Raw genomic sequence first — 20,950 nt, 5'->3', positions numbered from 1 at the left:
ATTTTTGCCATAATCGAGCAGCCCTAAATGTAACACCTCATCAAATTGAGATTAGGAATTTTTAATATTAATACTTTTTAAGGGCCTTAATTTGACATAAATGATCAACTTTTAATACTTGTCAAGACCCCACGGATACCCTGCAGAATGTGATTTAATAGAAAAATGTTGTGTTTCACACTATTGTCACATGACATCACACCAGTTATTTCTTATCATGGTTATTTATAAGTGCATTATGGTTTTATTTCCAAGATGTTCTGTAACTTCGCCATACATTAGGGTTTACTGAACCCCACTTCTGTGGGGCTTTGGTAAGCTCTGTTCACATTAGGAAAAATTAGGTTATGGCTCCCCCTTGTGGTCATGTTAAGCAATCACAAGGCACTGACAAAGTGCAGTAACGTTAATACGGCGTATTAAACGAGCCTCCCATGATCAACGACAATTCAGTTCAGGAAAATCGTTTTAATACCAAAACGGAACGGAAAAGCGTTGACAATCGTGTCAGAGATCCGCTCTGTGCATCCGTAATATTCGTATCATTTGCATTGGGCCTGTCTCTGACAGCAAAGCATCCACACTCCGTTCATGTTAGCCTAGCCACCTTGGGCAGATGGAGTATACACTAGCTGACAACAGAGAACAGCTTATCAATAAATGGCTACATGACCACCTCTTGCAACTGCGAGATACGAGCACCGCTGCTGCGTTAACGAGGTGGTCAAACGGTTAAAAAAAACGGCGCATCGCATCACACATACTGATCCCGGGTAATGTAATGTTAGCTTAGCGTCCAAGCTAATACAGTGTCACCACAATATCGTTTCCTATTGCAAAAGTCACACTTTCAGGTGCACCAGTAACTACCATGCGAGTAGACTTTACTCTTTAGCACGGGTCTATTTTAAACCATTTTAATTGTTTCAGACAGTGTCAGAACTGAAGAGAAACTTACCAAGCTCGGCTAGCTCGTTATATTCTAGCTAATGTGTTGTGTCACTGTAAATACGATTCGCCTGAAACAATTCGTCAGCGACAACAGTTCCGCATATAAAATCTAGCCCTACTTACCTGTTCCGACCTGTCCTTGGTGCTGCTTAGACCGGTGATTCTCAACTATAACGGCAACAAAAATGGAATTGGAAACTAGAGATGAGAGAAGACTGAAACCTGTAGATAATAAAGCCACAGATGAAAGGAGCATGCTAACATGGCAATAGCAAACACAATGCATAGGAATCTTAAAATTAAATCTGCCCCGGCTGGCAGATTCTGGGCCTCTGGGCCTGGCTATAGGCCCCTGGCCGCTTTTGGATGCCGCTTCGGCGATGACATCATCACTGTGTCGATGACCTCACAATGCTGCCTGTGACATCATGACAGATGTGTGACATCCCATTGTTGACATTGTCAACACCCAGTTGGCCAGCGGGTTATGGGTAGAAGGGGCCTCCATTGCACTCTTGCCAGTGCACGCACGCAGGCCAAGTAGCCAACGACGCTGGGCTCCACTTAGAACAGCATTTAATGTCGGAAGAGTAAATTGGCAACAGGTGGACACCGGAACTAGGTCAGAGACGGGTCATGAGTTAGATGATTTTAGATGGGTCAAAGTCATATTTCCGATATTTTTGTGTGGCCGGCCGAGTTGCAATATAGTGTCATGTCATGGTGTTTTGGGGTCATTAATAAACAAGATTGATTCTATTATTTTTCTATATATATTTTTTTTTGGTAGTGCTATTTTACATTGAAGTTGGGGAGAAGCTTGTGTTTTCCCCCTAAAAGGGTGTGGGAACAGGTGCCGCCAGCAGCCGCCTACAAAATGACGTATTGCAGATGGTGTATTGCCCCCTCAGTTTCAGTGGACCCTTGTTTTGTAATCTTGAAACTGAGACCATATGTCATTTATTTTTTTGATTGCTTATGTGCAAAATTATTTTGGATAGAGATAGAGTGTCTCTTCAAGGAGCTGACTGGTTCAACTGCTCATTTAGAAAAAAGAGACATTATAATTTTTTATAAAAAAGAATGATATTGATTGTAAAAGATTATTTATTGTGAACCTTTTTATTTTATATGGGAAATATTACATACATAAGTGCAAGTGGACTAGCAAGAAACCACACGTACAGCAGTTCAAAGTTGAATTCGGACATTACATTCAAACTCTATGTGGTCTCAAGAACAGCAAAGCCTTAAAAACTGTGAATATTTGTAAAGATTTAAATATTTTTATTTAATGCCTTAGTCTATTCTAACATGATACCCCAGTTTGTTTGTTTGTTTGTTTGTTTGTTTGTTTGTTTGTTTGTTTGTTCTGTTTTTATTTATTTTAATTCTGTTGAAGTGGCATACTTTCTGTGTTGATGTTGAATGCTTGTTGACTTGTATGCTTTGGAAGGAATCAATTTAAAAAAAGTTTCAGTGGACCGATTGCACAGCAACCCTTTTCCTGTTTGGAATTGTTATTTCCTGCTTTACCACCTCAAAAGGATGCTGTGAAATGACTCATGAGCCTATTGCATGACGCTTCTGACTACCACTCAGATATCTAGGGCGCAAGGTCCAGGCTAGTTCACTTCACCATGTTGTCTGCCTTCATCCTGCTGTGGCTCTGTGTTTGCTTCTTCTTCCTCAGGATCCAGAGGCCAAAGAACTTCCCGCCCGGACCCACTCCCCTCCCCTTATTTGGGAATCTGTTCAGCCTTAGCCTCGGGAATCCCTTGAAGGACTTTGAGAGGGTAAGAAAAATGCTCCTTGTTGAATTTAGTGCATGTGCTCTGAACAGGAATGTCAGTAAAATGCATAAATAGTTATACTAATTATTATTATTAGTACTGAAATCTTTTGAAGAGATAATATTGATTATTTTTTATAGACTAACTGCATGTACCATATACAGCTATTTGGCATGTTACCACTCTGTAGCAGTCTGAAACCTGTTGCAATATTCAGGAGAATGCACAATTAATGATTAATGAGTGCTATAATAGCTGTTCCTAGTATTCTGGTGGCAGCGTACTTATAGTCTGACACAGAGTATGGGCTTGTGAAAGTTAGTTTACCACCCTAATAGCAAGGCCAGGGCCTTAATAATATGTTTGACTGTGATTGCGTAAACAGATCTATGTCTGTATAAGGTTGATCTGTTATGAACTTTGGCTCTACAAGCTAGGCTGTTATGGGTGATCGCTGTCAAAACAGTCACACGCGCACGCATGCATGCACAGTACACCCACCCAAATACCCCCCCCCCACACACACACATTTTTTTTCTGACCATACAACATTCAATATATGTAATATGTGTACCATGGCAATGGAGATCATTATTAGGGCTTCAAAATGGGTAGTGGGTGGAGAAAGGCTGCAGGGAGGGCTGCGGCTCCCTCCAATTAGGGCATACATGGATGACATGACGACTATGACGTCAACCGCTCCATGTACTAGCAGATTGTTGGATAAGTTAAATAGTAATCTGCAGTGGGCTAGAATGAAAGTGAAGCCAAGTAAGTCCAGGAGTATTTCAATCATTAAAGGGAGGGTAGTAGGTAAGAAGTTTGTTATAAATGATGAGGTGGTGCCTACAGTATTAGAGAAACCAGTCAAGAGTTTGGGAAGATGGTATGATGCAAGTCTCAGTGATAAGGGACAGTTTGAGGAGGTGAGGCAGGAAATGATTCAAGGTATTTCAAGTATAGACAAGTCAGGGCTCCCAGGAAAGTTAAAGTTGTGGTGTTTGCAGTTTGGATTGTTGCCTCGGTTGATGTGGCCACTGACAGTGTATGAGGTTCCCCTTTCAAAGGTAGAAAAGCTAGAAAGGATGATTAACTCATTCATTAGAAAATGGCTCGGAGTCCCACGCTGCCTAAGCAGTGTAGCCTTATATGGGAAAGGCATATTGGAATTGCCATTATCTAGCCTGACAGAGGAGTTCAAGTGTGCTAAGGTTAGACTGGAAATGACTCTGACTCAGTCAAAGGATCCAGTGGTTAGGAGTGTAGCGCCCACAGTTAAAACAGGGAGGAAGTGGAACCCAAAGGAGGCAGTACAGCAAGCACAGTCAGCTCTTAGACACAGGGATATCATAGGTCAGGTGCAGCATGGGCGTGGAGGCTTAGGGTTGTGCATAGGGAAACCTGTGTGGAACAAGGCATCAGTAATAGAAAAGAGGAAGATGGTAGTTGAAGAAGTACATAGGCAAGAGGAGGCAGTAAGATGTACTAAGGCAGTGTCGCAGGCAAAGCAAGGGCAGTGGGTGAACTGGGAGAGTGTAGAGAAGAGAAAGTTGAAGTGGAGAGAGTTGTGGAGCATGGAGGCCAGCAGAATTAGATTTATTCTAGGGGCTACTTATGATGTGCTGCCATCTCCCCAGAACTTAAATCAGTGGTTGGGCGAGGATGGTGCCTGCCCGTTGTGTTCTAGTGTATGTACATTGAGGCATATACTGTCAGGGTGTAAGGTCAGTCTCTCCCAGGGGCGATACACCTGGCGTCACAACCAGGTGTTGAAATGTTTGGCAGCTGCAGTTGAGGAAAAGCGGCTAGAAGTAAATTCTCTAGTTGCTAGCAAAGAGACTAGACAGATCAAATTTGTACGTGAGGGAGAAAAGATTAGACCAATTAAGGTCAGGCACAAGTTAGGGCAGCTAAGTGTAGGTGGAGCCTGGGAAATGAGGGTTGACTTGAATGAACAGCTAGTCATCCCAGCATATATAGTTAGCACCCGGCTACGTCCGGACTTGTTACTGTGGTCTGAGGTAGAGAAGAGAGTTTATTTTATCGAACTCACAGTCCCGTGGGAAGATCGAGTTGAGGAGGCTTATGAGCGCAAGAAAGCTAGGTATGCTGAAATGGCAGCAGAGGCAGAGCAGCGAGGTTGGAGGGCTCGAGTGCGGCCTGTAGAGGTGGGCTGCCGTGGTTTTGTGGCAAAGTCCGTTATTGCCTTACTAACTGAGTTGGGCATTCGGGGACGGAGCCTGAAACTTGCGGTTAGCAACATGTCTCAGGCAGCAGAACGAGCAAGTGAATGGCTGTGGATAAGGAGGAAACATGCTAGCTGGGGAGCTCGCTAAGGTCAGATTGATTGTTTGTTGTTGGTCATGATTAACGGTCCGCATCAACAGGGCTGAATCATTGACGGTGGTGGTGTAGTTAGGGATTGTTTGTTGTTGGTCATGATTAACGGTCCGCATCAACAGGGCTGAATCATTGACAGTGGTGGTGTAGTTAGGGATTGTTTGTTGTTGGTCATGATTAACGGTCCGCATCAACAGGGCTGAATCATTGACAGTGGTGGTGTAGTCAGGAATGTCATACCGAACCGACCTGGATAGCTAGGCTTAGATAGTGAGGTAATATGCAGTTGTGCGGTGGTAGCATGGAGGGGGGTGTTTCCAGGACGCTGGATTACACCGTTAAGCCTTCTTGAGGTGTCGTGGGCCTAACTTAACGAAACGTCGGTGAAGGAAGGTGCCCACTTGAAAACCCCAATGACATGCTTCATACTGCTGTTGGCTAGGGTAGGTAACTGGTGATTTGTGTCTTGTTTATTAGTTTGTTAGCCTGTTAGCTTGTTTTATTCTGGATTGGGCTTCTAAATGTGTTTTTCCTCGGATTTTGGCACAAGGGATAGTAACATCTTGTCCTGTGTATTAATTAATACTAAAGCTAGCTTAGGCTAGTGACTGTTGTGAATAGTGCAGCTGACAACTAGGGAAAGACCTAGTGACAGCATGGAAAGACAGCTGACAGGAGGGATTAGACCCCACCGGGGCTGCAATGGGTTAGCTGCTCATTGTGGCAGTAGCCAAGGCCAATAGGCCATTGGTTACACCCAAACTTGCTACGAAACAGAATTATGAAAAAACACCCCTAGAGTCTGCGAGAGCGGGGGCGGAAGATGACTCACCTATGGTTGACACGGTTATTGACTCTGGAACGGACTTGACTATGAGTAGGGAAAACATGTCAGTGGAAGCCACTAGTTCAGATGTAGATGGAAAGAAGCGTCAGGTTTGCTTGTGTGGCTGGCAGAAGGTAACAACTTTGAGGGGCCTTAGAATCCATCAAGGCAGGAAGAGGTGCTTGGTAGAGGGAACACAGGGACCCCGCATTGATAATTATTTCTTAAGAAGTTTATCAAGTCAGTCGGGTGAAGTCCAGCGACAGGAAGTAACCCACAGCTCGCAGGACATCAGCACCCCTGATGTTGAGGCAGGTCCTAGCACCGAGGAAAGCAGAGAGGCCAGCCAGCCAAAAAGGGAGAAGATTAGCGGTCAGAAGCCTAGAGTTAAGTGGCCAGGTGCAGCGGAAAGTAGGAAGTGGGAAGATATCAATAGTGATTTGGTTAGGATGTTAGAGAAGCTTAAAGGAACTGCTGAGAGTAAGTTGGATAAAATGGGAGATTGTATTTATGATTATGGTAAGGAAAGGTTTGGCGTCTTTGAGAAAAGGAAGAAACTAGAGGGTGAGGTAGTTAAATCTAGGCGCCAACAAGAGATAGATAGACTTATCCAGGAGAGAAGACAGCTTAAGAGGCAGTGGAGGAAAGCTACAGAGGTTGAGAAGGAAGGCATTGATTGCTTGCAGTCAGATGTGAGGGATCGGTTGGCAGTTTTAAGAAGAGCAGAGAGCATTAGGAAAAATAGGAAAAAGAAAGAGAGAGCTAGAATAGCATTCTATAAGGATCCATTTAGATTTGTGAAGTCATTGTTTAGTAAGGAAAAGAATGGTAGCCTTATGGTACCTAAGCAGAAGCTTGAGGAATATTTGGAGGAGGTTCACAAAGATAGGGAAAGGTTTAGAGAGATGACAGTCCCAGCTGATATTCCACCTATTGGTGAAATAGAGAGCCAGTGTGATGATAGCCCACCAAGGTGGAAAGAAGTTCAAGAAGTAGTGAGACGTGCAAGGGCCTCTTCAGCCCCGGGTCCTAATGGAGTCCCCTACCGGCTGTATAAGAGTGCTCCAGATGTGTTGCAGTTTCTATGGAAGCTGATGAAGGTAGTCTGGAAGAAGCAGGTTATTCCTAAGGCGTGGCGTAGAGCAGGGGGAATCTTCATTCCTAAAGAAAGGGACTCGTTAGAGATAAGTCAGTTTAGACCTATCAGTCTACTTAATGTTGAAGGGAAGGTTTTCTTTAGTGTTGTGGCACAGAGGCTGTCTAGTTATCTAGAAAAGAATAGGCTAATAGATACTTCGGTGCAAAAGGCTGGAATTCCCGGCTTCTCCGGGTGCTTAGAGCACACCAGCATGATCTGGCACCAAATCCAGTCAGCTAGGCGTGAGAAGAGAGACCTGCATGTAGTATTCTTGGACCTGGCTAATGCTTTCGGGTCAGTGCCGCATAGTCTGTTATGGGAGGCCTTTGATTTCTTTAGAGTGCCAGGTAGTATAAAGAGCTTAGTTAAAGCCTACTTCTTAGATATTCAACTCTGCTTTACCACAGCAGAGTACACTACAGCTTGGCAGCAGCTGGAGATAGGCATTATGGCAGGGTGTACAATTTCCCCATTAGCTTTTACCATGGCAATGGAGATCATTATTAGGGCTTCAAAATGGGTAGTGGGTGGAGAAAGGCTGCAGGGAGGGCTGCGGCTCCCTCCAATTAGGGCATACATGGATGACATGACGACTATGACGTCAACCGCTCCATGTACTAGCAGATTGTTGGATAAGTTAAATAGTAATCTGCAGTGGGCTAGAATGAAAGTGAAGCCAAGTAAGTCCAGGAGTATTTCAATCATTAAAGGGAGGGTAGTAGGTAAGAAGTTTGTTATAAATGATGAGGTGGTGCCTACAGTATTAGAGAAACCAGTCAAGAGTTTGGGAAGATGGTATGATGCAAGTCTCAGTGATAAGGGACAGTTTGAGGAGGTGAGGCAGGAAATGATTCAAGGTATTTCAAGTATAGACAAGTCAGGGCTCCCAGGAAAGTTAAAGTTGTGGTGTTTGCAGTTTGGATTGTTGCCTCGGTTGATGTGGCCACTGACAGTGTATGAGGTTCCCCTTTCAAAGGTAGAAAAGCTAGAAAGGATGATTAACTCATTCATTAGAAAATGGCTCGGAGTCCCACGCTGCCTAAGCAGTGTAGCCTTATATGGGAAAGGCATATTGGAATTGCCATTATCTAGCCTGACAGAGGAGTTCAAGTGTGCTAAGGTTAGACTGGAAATGACTCTGACTCAGTCAAAGGATCCAGTGGTTAGGAGTGTAGCGCCCACAGTTAAAACAGGGAGGAAGTGGAACCCAAAGGAGGCAGTACAGCAAGCACAGTCAGCTCTTAGACACAGGGATATCATAGGTCAGGTGCAGCATGGGCGTGGAGGCTTAGGGTTGTGCATAGGGAAACCTGTGTGGAACAAGGCATCAGTAATAGAAAAGAGGAAGATGGTAGTTGAAGAAGTACATAGGCAAGAGGAGGCAGTAAGATGTACTAAGGCAGTGTCGCAGGCAAAGCAAGGGCAGTGGGTGAACTGGGAGAGTGTAGAGAAGAGAAAGTTGAAGTGGAGAGAGTTGTGGAGCATGGAGGCCAGCAGAATTAGATTTATTCTAGGGGCTACTTATGATGTGCTGCCATCTCCCCAGAACTTAAATCAGTGGTTGGGCGAGGATGGTGCCTGCCCGTTGTGTTCTAGTGTATGTACATTGAGGCATATACTGTCAGGGTGTAAGGTCAGTCTCTCCCAGGGGCGATACACCTGGCGTCACAACCAGGTGTTGAAATGTTTGGCAGCTGCAGTTGAGGAAAAGCGGCTAGAAGTAAATTCTCTAGTTGCTAGCAAAGAGACTAGACAGATCAAATTTGTACGTGAGGGAGAAAAGATTAGACCAATTAAGGTCAGGCACAAGTTAGGGCAGCTAAGTGTAGGTGGAGCCTGGGAAATGAGGGTTGACTTGAATGAACAGCTAGTCATCCCAGCATATATAGTTAGCACCCGGCTACGTCCGGACTTGTTACTGTGGTCTGAGGTAGAGAAGAGAGTTTATTTTATCGAACTCACAGTCCCGTGGGAAGATCGAGTTGAGGAGGCTTATGAGCGCAAGAAAGCTAGGTATGCTGAAATGGCAGCAGAGGCAGAGCAGCGAGGTTGGAGGGCTCGAGTGCGGCCTGTAGAGGTGGGCTGCCGTGGTTTTGTGGCAAAGTCCGTTATTGCCTTACTAACTGAGTTGGGCATTCGGGGACGGAGCCTGAAACTTGCGGTTAGCAACATGTCTCAGGCAGCAGAACGAGCAAGTGAATGGCTGTGGATAAGGAGGAAACATGCTAGCTGGGGAGCTCGCTAAGGTCAGATTGATTGTTTGTTGTTGGTCATGATTAACGGTCCGCATCAACAGGGCTGAATCATTGACGGTGGTGGTGTAGTTAGGGATTGTTTGTTGTTGGTCATGATTAACGGTCCGCATCAACAGGGCTGAATCATTGACAGTGGTGGTGTAGTTAGGGATTGTTTGTTGTTGGTCATGATTAACGGTCCGCATCAACAGGGCTGAATCATTGACAGTGGTGGTGTAGTCAGGAATGTCATACCGAACCGACCTGGATAGCTAGGCTTAGATAGTGAGGTAATATGCAGTTGTGCGGTGGTAGCATGGAGGGGGGTGTTTCCAGGACGCTGGATTACACCGTTAAGCCTTCTTGAGGTGTCGTGGGCCTAACTTAACGAAACGTCGGTGAAGGAAGGTGCCCACTTGAAAACCCCAATGACATGCTTCATACTGCTGTTGGCTAGGGTAGGTAACTGGTGATTTGTGTCTTGTTTATTAGTTTGTTAGCCTGTTAGCTTGTTTTATTCTGGATTGGGCTTCTAAATGTGTTTTTCCTCGGATTTTGGCACAAGGGATAGTAACATCTTGTCCTGTGTATTAATTAATAAAAAAAAAATGGAATTAGCTGTAGATCAGGCAAGTGTATATTATAATCAGTAGGATAACATATATTTTCATAACATGTAGGCCTACAATACAACAATAACAGCAACAATACACACAATACTATACATATAACAGCATGTATAATAAAACAATAACAATACATACAGTACACCCACATACATGTACAGCCATACAGATAATACAATACATGATACACAAACTTATTTTAACACACACGCACGCACACGCACACACACACACACACACACACACACACACACACACACACACACACACACACACACACAGACACACACACACACACACACACACACACACACACACACACATAATTCTAGAATATACAACACAACTCACACCCACATGCATCCATACAATACGATACATAATAATAGACACATTTGTGCTTACACCTATACACACACACACACACACACACACACACACACACACACACACACACACACACACACACACACGTGTGTGCATGCACAAACACATGCACACATGCACACATATACATAAGTGATTAAAAGAGCTCATATGTGCACAGGTGGTGAAAGCTAAAACAAGTAGACAACAACATATAATTAAATCAATATATTGTGCAAAACAGAGGTTACAGGTAAATACTATATATTGCGATAACTGAATAATAGCCTAACTGGCGGCAGCGGCATCACAGTATCAGTATCATAGATTTCTTGTGCCTGGGAGTTGGGTTTCAGCGCAGCGTCTGTCAGCTGTGGCTGTGAAATCCAATCTGTGAGACGCAGCGTTGGAAAGAGTCCCAAAGAAAATCTACTCGAGTACTGTTCCTTTGATGAAATTTTACTCAAGTAGAAATTACTGTTTCTCAACCACTGGGCCGCGCGGCCCACTGGTGGGCCTCAGAGCGCCATCTAGTGGACCTCTCACATCAAGATATCAGAGTGATAGCCTATCATTTATTTGGGAAGGCGGATGAATTAAAATTTGAAGGGAATCTTACTTTGATCTTCCCCAGCTGAGGAACCGCTATGGCAATGTCTACAGTCTGTTCATCGGCCCCAGACCGGCAGTCATCATCAACGGGCTGCAGGTCATGAAGGAGGCGATGCTGACCAAGGCTGTGGACTTCGCTGGACGACCACAAGACCTTTTGGTCAATGACATAAGCCGGGTGCATGGTGAGACAATGACGTGGTGTTCTAATCTACTAGGCATGGAACAATACATTGCGAGACAGTTCAAAATCAATACAAATGTGTGAAGACTCAAATCGGTGAGATGAAAAATGAATTGATGCTTTTTTCAGTTTTTCTTTTACAAAGAAAAGGAAATAAGCATTCATTTCAAAGTTTGTGTTTTACAGTTATACCCTACTTCAGAAATAAAAAGGGATTCTTTAATTTGATAAAGAAAAAATATGGTATTTTGTGGTTTTTGTCTCAGAAATAATTTAATTAATCTTTGTCAATCATAATTGGTCTGTAATCTAATTTTTGTAAAAAATAATAATCACGAGAACATATCGTATTGTGAACTCAGTGGTGAATTGTATCGAATCGTGAGTTGAGTGTGTCGTCACATCCTTGGTGTTCTGTGATGATGGAGGAGGATGGAAGATGAGATAAGAACGCTCGTAAAGTCCTGACCTAGCTCATACGGGAGGGGGGGGGGGGGGGGGGGGCATTCTAAAACTCTCCATCTCTGCAAACATTTAATGCAATGTGTTAACAGCAGCACAGATCCTCCTAAACAGAGAGAAGCCGTCTGTATACCGTACTTATGGACAGAGACATCCCAGATTCTGTAGGGCAGGCTCGCCATCCTAACAACAGGGAAGAACAATATACATTCAAATGTAGGCTACATCTGTTAAGGAGGAAAAAGCCATGCTTTTGTTAGCACATTACAGTCTTTTTAGTGTTGTATTCTTTCAGTTTCAGATTCTCCTTTTTCAAAGCTGACATGTATGTGTATAATTTGGACCATCCATGACTGAACAAAGCTCACATGGAATTCATCATCATAGCTAGGTTCAATTGTCTTTCTGACTCACTGATCTGCTCAATGCTTTCATTGAATGGTTGGTTCTTCTCACTCAGGTCAAATCGCTATGTTGGATGATGGTAACACATTTGAGAGTGATCGCAAACCCCAAAATGCCGATATGCCCTCTGTGTCACCACATCAATTATAATTTAATTGAATAATCTTTAATGAATAACAATATACTGAAGCCCTTTCCATATCCTCTCCACACTCTTCTATGTTCTAGCTCATGCTCCAGGAGTGATTCTGGCAGACTACGGCCCCGGCTGGAGGGAGCACCGTCGCTTTGCTCTGATGACCCTGAGGAACTTTGGGCTGGGGAAACATTCCATGGAGGAGAGGATTCTGGGAGAGATAAAACACATCATGGAACCGCTGGAAAAGAGTGCTGGTAGGCCACCTATGGATCTGCTACATAGCCTACAGTAGGCAGGCAGGGTCAACCTGTGTGAGTGTGGCCCCTCTCTGTTGCGTTGCTGCAGGGAGTTGAGTTGTGTCGTGTTGTGTCTCTCTTACAGGTCAAACCTTGAGTCCTCAGCATTTGTTCCATAACGGCGCCTCCAACATCATCTGCCAGGTTCTGTTTGGGACGCGCTACGACTACGACGACGAGTTCATCAAGCTGATCGTTCAGCTCTTCACAGAGAATGCCAAGATAGCCAACGGGCCCTGGGCTATGGTGAGCATGTCCGTAAACTAAGGAATAACTTTAGCTCACAAAATGGCAAGAATATGTGAATGTAAGTAGAAATGAATGTCATGAAATTATCCATATAGGCATTGCTAGCACCTCTCCATTCAAACGATAAATTGGGGACCAATTATTGGCCTGCTCAGTGTTTCTCTGCCAGAAAGAGGGGTCAAACTGAAATAATTGTTTATCTTTCCTACAGCTGTATGACTCCTTTCCCATGATCCGTCGCTTGCCGCTGCCCTTCATGAAGGCCTTTAAGAACGTGGAGGTATGTTCACTATCATGAAGGCCTTTAAGAACATGGAGGTATGTTCACTATCATGAAGGCCTTTAAGAACATGGAGGTATGTTCACTATCATGAAGGCCTTTAAGAACATGGAGGTATGTTCACTATCATGAAGGCCTTTAAGAACGTGGAGGTATGTTCACTATCATGAAGGCCTTTAAGAACATGGAGGTATGTTCACTATCATGACAGACTTTAAGAACATGGAGGTATGTTCACTATCATGAAGGCCTTTAAGAACGTGGAGGTATGTTCACTATCATGAAGGCCTTTAAGAACGTGGAGGTATGTTCACTATCATGAAGGCCTTTAAGAACATGGAGGTATGTTCACTATCATGAAGGCCTTTAAGAACATGGAGGTATGTTCACTAGCATGAAGGCCTTTAAGAACATGGAGGTATGTTCACTATCATGACAGACTTTAAGAACATGGAGGTATGTTCACTATCATGAAGGCCTTTAAGAACGTGGAGGTATGTTCACTATCATGAAGGCCTTTAAGAACGTGGAGGTATGTTCACTATCATGACAGACTTTAAGAACATGGAGGTATGTTCACTATCATGAAGGCCTTTAAGAACATGGAGGTATGTTCACTATCATGAAGGCCTTTAAGAACATGGAGGTATGTTCACTATCATGAAGGCCTTTAAGAACGTGGAGGTATGTTCACTATCATGAAGGCCTTTAAGAACATGGAGGTATGTTCACTATCATGAAGGCCTTTAAGAACGTGGAGGTATGTTCACTATCATGAAGGCCTTTAAGAACATGGAGGTATGTTCACTATCATGAAGGCCTTTAAGAACATGGAGGTATGTTCACTATCATGAAGGCCTTTAAGAACATGGAGGTATGTTCACTATCATGAAGGCTTTTAAGAACGTGGAGGTATGTTCACTATCATGAAGGCCTTTAAGAACATGGAGGTATGTTCACTATCATGAAGGCCTTTAAGAACGTGGAGGTATGTTCACTATCATGACAGACTTTAAGAACGTGGAGGTATGTTCACTATCATGACAGACTTTAAGAACGTGGAGGTATGTTCACTATCATGACAGACTTTAAGAACGTGGAGGTATGTTCACTATCATGAAGGCCTTTAAGAACATGGAGGTATGTTCACTATCATGAAGGCTTTTAAGAACGTGGAGGTATGTTCACTATCATGAAGGCCTTTAAGAACGTGGAGGTATGTTCACTATCATGACAGACTTTAAGAACGTGGAGGTATGTTCACTAGGCCTGGGGAACATGAGGACTTTAATTTTACCACTTGAGGACAAAATTGTGGACCAATGATGTAATTTGTATGCATGCATGACATAACTGGTCCACAACTGAACTCAAATCAACTCTCAATTACTGTCATACTAAATGAATTCCTGCAAAACAGTTTAGTTTTTGGATATGTGTGAGATCATGTGCAAAATAAATCTGCATTATTTTTTCCGGTGAAGTTGTGTATTGTCATATTACGTGGCTTAGTGCCCACTTTCTCTGCACATGTAAAGCACTTTGTGACTTCTGTCTGTGAAAAGCGCTGTATAAATCAAATGTACTTACTTGTATGAGTAATGTAATGTATGAGTTTCTATACTGTGAACACTGTATTTACCATATCATTTTTTTCTCAGGCTTGCCAGAAACTTTCAACTCGTCTTGTAAGCGAGCATAAGAAAACCAGAGTCCCTGGAAAACCACGAGACTTCATAGACTGCTATCTGGATGAAATAGATAAGGTGTGACGCAATTACGGTTCATTACAGATTAATTCATCTTTTGCTTTTTGGAGGAATTGATTAATCAAAAGTTACTAGAGCACACAATTAAAATTAGGCTACTTATTTTGTCCCACCAGTATTCATGGTAGTTTTAAATTAATAAATTATTCGATTACCCAAATTAGAGGCTAATATCTCTTGTCAGTCGCACATTTCCGAGCTCTTTATAGAAAACTTTATAGATTCTATAAATTCTAAAGACGGAGGAAACGATCTGCTCTTTCTAGAGAGGGGACGACGGCTCTTCCTTCTCTGAGCAACAACTGCAAACGTACATTCTGGATCTTCACTTTGCTGGGACCGACACCACCTCCAACACCCTGCTCACTGGCTTCCTCTACCTTATGACCCACCCACACATACAAGGTCAGTGTCTGGGGCACGGTGGTGCAGTAGTAGCGCTGCCGCCTCACACCAAGCAGGTCGTGGGTTCGATTCCCACCTGGGGCGCTGAGGGTGTGTCCCCCTTCCCACGTCCCCAGTGCCCACTGCCCAGGTGGGCCATCTCATCCAAAGGGCCTTTCTGTGTGGAGTTTGCATGTTCCTCCAGATAAGAACCCACTGCTAAAAACATGCAAAAATGTGTGTCAGCATCTATCTATTTTTAAATATATATACAGTGTTGTGCAATTGTTCTGTTGTTGGTTGATTCTGTCATTTGTTCTATCTATCTATCTATCTATCTATCTATCTATCTATCTATCTATCTATCTATCTATCCATCTATCCATCTATCCATCTATCCATCTATCTATCATCTATCTACTGTATCTATCTACTGTATCTATCTCTATTGCTATCTAATATTTGTTCTATTGTTCTATACATAATTTGGTTTGTATCATTTGTTGCATTTTAGCATCTATTGTTCTGTTATTTTGTCAATTATTCTATCATTCTACCTGACCTGTCTGTCTTGTCTTCTATTTATCACTCTATTGTTCTAGGATGCTATCTATTGTGCTATCGATTATTCTTTGCTTCTACAGTATGTATCTTTCCATGATTACAGTATATCTATTGTTCTGTCGTGTGGCATGTCATTCCATCATCTTTCTCTCTATAGCCTATATGGGTTTAGCTTTCCCCGACTCTCACTTCTCTTGTCCTTTCTTGTCAGTGTCTTCATCTTCAATCTTATTTGTGGACTGCAACATCTGATGTTAAAAATCAACATACTCTCTCGTGTCTCTCTCTCTCTCCCTCTCTCTCTCTTTCAGAGCGTTGTCAGCAGGAGATAGACCAGGTGTTGGATGGGAAAGATCAGGCTAGCTTTGAAGACAGACACAGCATGCCCTACATGCAGGTACATTATTTGATAGATAGAACCAAATCAACACCATTTTAAAATAGCAACTAATTGAAATCACATTATTTGATGTACAGTTAGTCTACTTTATAAAGATGCACTTAGGAAAACCTTGGGCACATCAAATTGCTAATAAAGTTTGATAATTTAATTTGAGGATCCATTACTGCTGGTGGACAACTTTTTGCAGTCTTTCTCACCTGTTTTCAAGAAATCAGTTTTGATTGTGTGCATATTCAACTACGTTCCCATATAGCCTACTGTAGTCTCTTAAAACATGGTGGTTGGCTCTTGCAATTTTCAAATGCTTCTGCCTAAAACGTCTGTACTTCCAGCTGGGAAAACTTGGTGAAAACGGAAAGGGAAACTCAGGGAAAATAATGAGTGATGATAGGGAGATGTCCCGGATGTCCCACCTAGAGGCAGGTGATGTCCCACCGCTCGTATTTCTCCAATCACCTGCATCGGTTCCAACTTCCTCCTTCCTGCAGCGTTTTCCCTCCCAACTTCCTTTGTCCATGTTTTGTGGGCGTGAATTACAGACGGTTTATGGTGCATTCGCAGAAACTAGAAGAGACAGTCTGGCTTGAGAGACGACATAAACTGTAGCAAGTATATCTGTAATATGCTTTTATGTGTCTGGGATCCCGGGTGAATGATTGTGTCCCAGGCTGAAAACATAAGAATATGATGATGTCTAATGGCTATTTCTGTCCATGCAGGCGGTGACACATGAGGTCCAGAGGAAAGCCAACACTGTTCCTCTCAGTGTCTTCCACTGCACCACTAAAGACACAGAGCTCATGGGATACTCCATACCCAGGGTAACGGGTGACTGACTGTTTATGATACAGTAGAATAAAGTGTTTTGGGAAGAAACCTTACTGTATGGCTACATTTGGATAAGTAACTGTCATAAGGAAGGCATGACAGGCATTTATGTGTTTAGTCAGTTAGTATCAGATGTAGCGAAACAGTTTATTTGCAAATATTGTTTCTGCCTCGCTGTACGCAATATTTCCCCCCCCCCAGGATGGCGAAGCCATGACCCGCCCTTCTCTGCCTCTGATTGGCCTAGCGTCAAATGTTGTTCATCCAATCACATTCGCTGTTAAAACCAATACATATCTTTGACAAATGTTAAAAAAAAATGATAAAAGATTCATGAGAATCAATCAATGGTGATATAGACGTTGATAAATCCAGGGTCAATATGCATTCAGTTAACTTTAATCCAGGTTATTGTAACGGCAAGAGTGACATTTGAATTGAAAAATTAATCGGGGGAAACAAGTGATGAAATTTAAGTCAAGTCAAGTGTATTTGTATAGCCCTAATTCACAAGCATGTCTCACAGGACTTCACAGAAAATATGTCTAGCTAAATCTAGCTGACACAACAGTAGCAATTATAGTAGTAATAATAACAATATTGAACAATCATACGATAGAGAGAGGCAGAGAGAAAGGGAGAAAAGGGGGATGGAATGTGGGGGAGGAGAGAACATGGGAATGTGGGGGAGGGGAGAGCAGGGAAAGGGAGGAGGTGGGGGGGAGCAAGGGTGACTTACGGTTTTAGAGTGACTAAGAAAAATACACACTCACATTTATGTGCAATAAGTACAGTAAATAACCAAGTTCAACTATATAAAGTAAGATCTCACACATAACCAGATTTTATAGGCATGCCATCTGCCATCTCATGCTCGTTCATTTAATGTTTGTTTTGCTTCTGACTCTGATGGGTTGGTCATCTCTGATCTAATCTGTTAACACGGGTGCTTCCAGATGCTTCGCCTCGTCTCTGCGTCACTTCTGTTTCCAGTGTGTTTGCACCGTAAGTCTTCACAAATGATTGCATCTTGAATCATCGAATTTGATGTCAAGAACGTTCGCTGTGATCGGATGAACAACTTTTGGCATTAAGCATTTCAGAGGCAGAGAAGGGCGGGTCATGCCTTCGCCATCCTGGGAAAAGAAATATCGCTCTGTACTGTATGTCCCTCCCTTGTTCACCCCATTTTGTCCTCAGGGTACAATGATCATCCCTAACCTGACCTCCGTGCTGTACGAGGAGGGGCAGTGGAAGTATCCCCACGACTTCAACCCGGAGAACTTCCTCAACGAGCAGGGAGAGTTTGTGAAGCCAGAGGCCTTCATGCCTTTCTCAGCAGGTACAAGAGCCGGATCCTCAAAGCTGTTTCTTCTCGCTGTTGTTTCTCGCTGTCTTTTCAGTTGTGCAAACAGCAGCTCTTTCAGAGAGAACTCACTGAGAGCATGTAAACGTAGACTCACTGAGAGCATGTAAACGTAGACTCACTGAGAGCATGTAAACGTAGACTCACTCAGAGCATGTAAACGTAGACTCACTGAGCGCATGTAAACGTAGACTCACTGAGAGCATGTAAACGTAGACTCACTGAGAGCATGTAAACGTAGACTCACTGAGCGCATGTAAACGTAGACTCACTGAGAGCATGTAAATGTAGACTCACTGAGAGCATGTAAACGTAGACTCACTGAGAGCATGTAAACGTAGACTCACTGAGCGCATGTAAACGTAGACTCACTGAGAGCATGTAAACGTAGACTCACTGAGAGCATGTAAACGTAGACTCACTGAGAGCATGTAAACGTAGACTCACTGAGAGCATGTAAACGTAGACTCACTGAGAGCATGTAAACGTAGACTCACTGAGAGCATGTAAACGTAGACTCACTGAGAGCATGTAAACGTAGACTCACTGAGAGCATGTAAACGTAGACTCACTGAGAGCATGTAAACGTAGACGTTACGAGCATCAAAATGGACACACACAATGTGGTTGGTATTACTCGATGCCTTAGGTCTTCTAGTTTCATAGGATAGCAGAAACTTCACCCTGGCTTTAGAAAACTGAGCCCGCTACAGCTTCTGAAAGTAGATTTTCATAATCGTGATATTTCCTGAATATCGCGATAATCGGCCCAAGCCTACTCCTCAGGGTTAATATGTATTATGTAAATACCTGTAGACCACACAGTTTGGGAACCACTGCTCTCTGCCATAAGAGGCATAGCATTAATAATATGACAACTTCAAATGTTTTTATTTTATTTTATTTATATTTAAAAAAAAAAAGTGAATAATTTATGTTTATGGACAAGGCCCAAAATGATCACTGTAAGCGGAGTATTGATCACTATAAGTGAATTATTTAAACAGCATGTGTATAGGAATGATTTGGGACCAAGCTTTTTGATCAATATAGTGGTTGATGATCACTACAACCGTGATCACTAAATGTTTTGTTTGTCTTACTTCACAGGTCCCCGTATGTGTCTTGGAGAGGGCCTGGCTCGCATGGAGCTGTTCCTCATCTTGGTGACTCTGCTGAGGAGGTTCCAGTTCAGCTGGCCAGAGGACGCTGGACAGCCAGACTACACTCCGATCTATGGGGTCACTCTGACCCCCAAACCTTACCGCATGAAGGTGGAAATCAGGGCCGCCAAGTAGGGCAGCACGAGTCATTCTGATATCCTCTTATATCGTCACTATATATAGGGTATTATCAATAAAGGATCCCATTAGCTGGATGACAAAAAAGTATCTTATAATCCACTTTAAATAGTTCCATTTGTCAAACAATTAATGTCACAGAGGCAGAAGTCACTGTGGGGTCACGCCCACTGAGTCACAGCAAGACTGAGCTTGAATGCAGTTATCAGCCTAGATAACTGACACCTGCTGCTCAGGGAGGAACTTGACACTCATTTTGACACTCATTCCTGATTGAGGGGGCGTGTTTCAGTGGGTGTGCATACCCTCTATAAACATACATTTCTTCCTCTTTTGAACACATGAAGAAGATACAGAAGATACAACCTGACTTGTTATTTTCCTGACATTGTGTTTCCTGGCTGTAGCTCACCTTGCCTTCTCTTACCTAGACTAGGACCGACCAATTAAAAGCTAGGCTAGTGCACCTTTTTTTGGACAATATGAGGAATCAGCGTGATGTCACTGCCACCCAAAAATGCGTAACCCTGCAGCAGTTAACTAGTATGAGTTGTGCCAAACAAACGTTAATATTTCAAAAAGTATACATCACAGCTTATATTTTGACATTCTGAGTGAGAGCAGAATTAGTTCAAGAGTTTGATGTATAATATATGCATGCTGTGTTAAAGTTGTGTGAACTGTCTCAGTTTTTAAATTGTAAACACGGTCAGCCGGCTAGAGTCAGACGCTCAAACTCGGGCTCTATAGGGTTCCATTGCCGTTGCCAACCAGTGACGCGGTTTGTTTACCAAAATGCTGCTCGGCCGATCCCTCGTATACGCATTTGTTTCTTGTTACATTGCATTGTATGTTTTCTCATTGTGCAAATAAACCTTTCTCAAAGCATTCTCATTTGTTACCATTTCTCATGCAAGCTATTTTTCCAGAACATTTTTAACAAATTATTCTAATTATGCTTTTAAAAAGTGATGTCGACAAAATCGGCCATTCTAAAAAGTGGTGGGGACATGTCCCCAGCATCCCCACTATAAATGACAGCTACAATCGAATGTTGTTTGACTAATTAACAACCCCAACAAACCCACAGACTGAGAGATCAGTGTATTACAAGTATCCCAGTGTTGCGGATAGCGGATTATCTGGTTAATTATCATCAGACCTGTCTAGAGAGAGTGCAGCCAGAGGCCAATGACCTTGAGTAGGTTATAAACCTCCCCAATAGGCTAATGTTCAAGGACAGTGTATCCCATGCAGGTACAATGATAGCTAACATTTGACAGTATGCCACAGCAACACTAAAATATATGTGCATTAATAAGACAATCGAAGCAGACTTTTAAAAGTAACGCAAAAGTTACTTTCCCTAGTAACTAATTACTTTTATTATGCAGTAATTTTAAAACAATTCAATTACTTTTTGTGATAAGTAAC

General features: G+C 42.9%; 2 protein-coding genes across 2 annotated transcripts in view; one reads left to right on the top strand and one right to left on the bottom strand.

Annotated features, from left to right (window-relative positions):
* Positions 1-997, bottom strand: part of psme3ip1 (proteasome activator subunit 3 interacting protein 1) — a gene marked incomplete at its 3' end in the record, with an annotated part of 18,168 nt that extends 17,171 nt beyond the window's left edge. The window contains exon 1 of the mRNA XM_083654640.1: positions 959-997. The remainder of the gene's footprint in view (positions 1-958) is intronic.
* A 1,594-nt stretch (positions 998-2,591) lies between these two features.
* On the top strand, positions 2,592-20,334 carry LOC310792685 (cytochrome P450 2D9-like; the record flags this gene model as incomplete). Its single annotated transcript, XM_083654407.1, has 11 exons — positions 2,592-2,747; positions 10,909-11,071; positions 12,166-12,330; positions 12,458-12,618; positions 12,833-12,901; positions 14,563-14,667; positions 14,940-15,075; positions 15,930-16,015; positions 16,741-16,842; positions 18,050-18,191; positions 19,326-20,334. The coding sequence occupies 11 exons, from the start codon at positions 2,592-2,594 to the stop codon at positions 19,511-19,513; spliced, it is 1,473 nt and encodes a 490-aa protein (XP_083510533.1). The 3' UTR covers positions 19,514-20,334.
* Between the last annotated feature and the right edge of the window lie 616 nt (positions 20,335-20,950).

Source organism: Poromitra crassiceps (assembly GCF_964638095.1).
Source record: "Poromitra crassiceps genome assembly, chromosome: 18".
Taxonomy (NCBI): domain Eukaryota; kingdom Metazoa; phylum Chordata; class Actinopteri; order Beryciformes; family Melamphaidae; genus Poromitra; species Poromitra crassiceps.
This window is presented reverse-complemented; position numbering and strand designations above follow the sequence as displayed.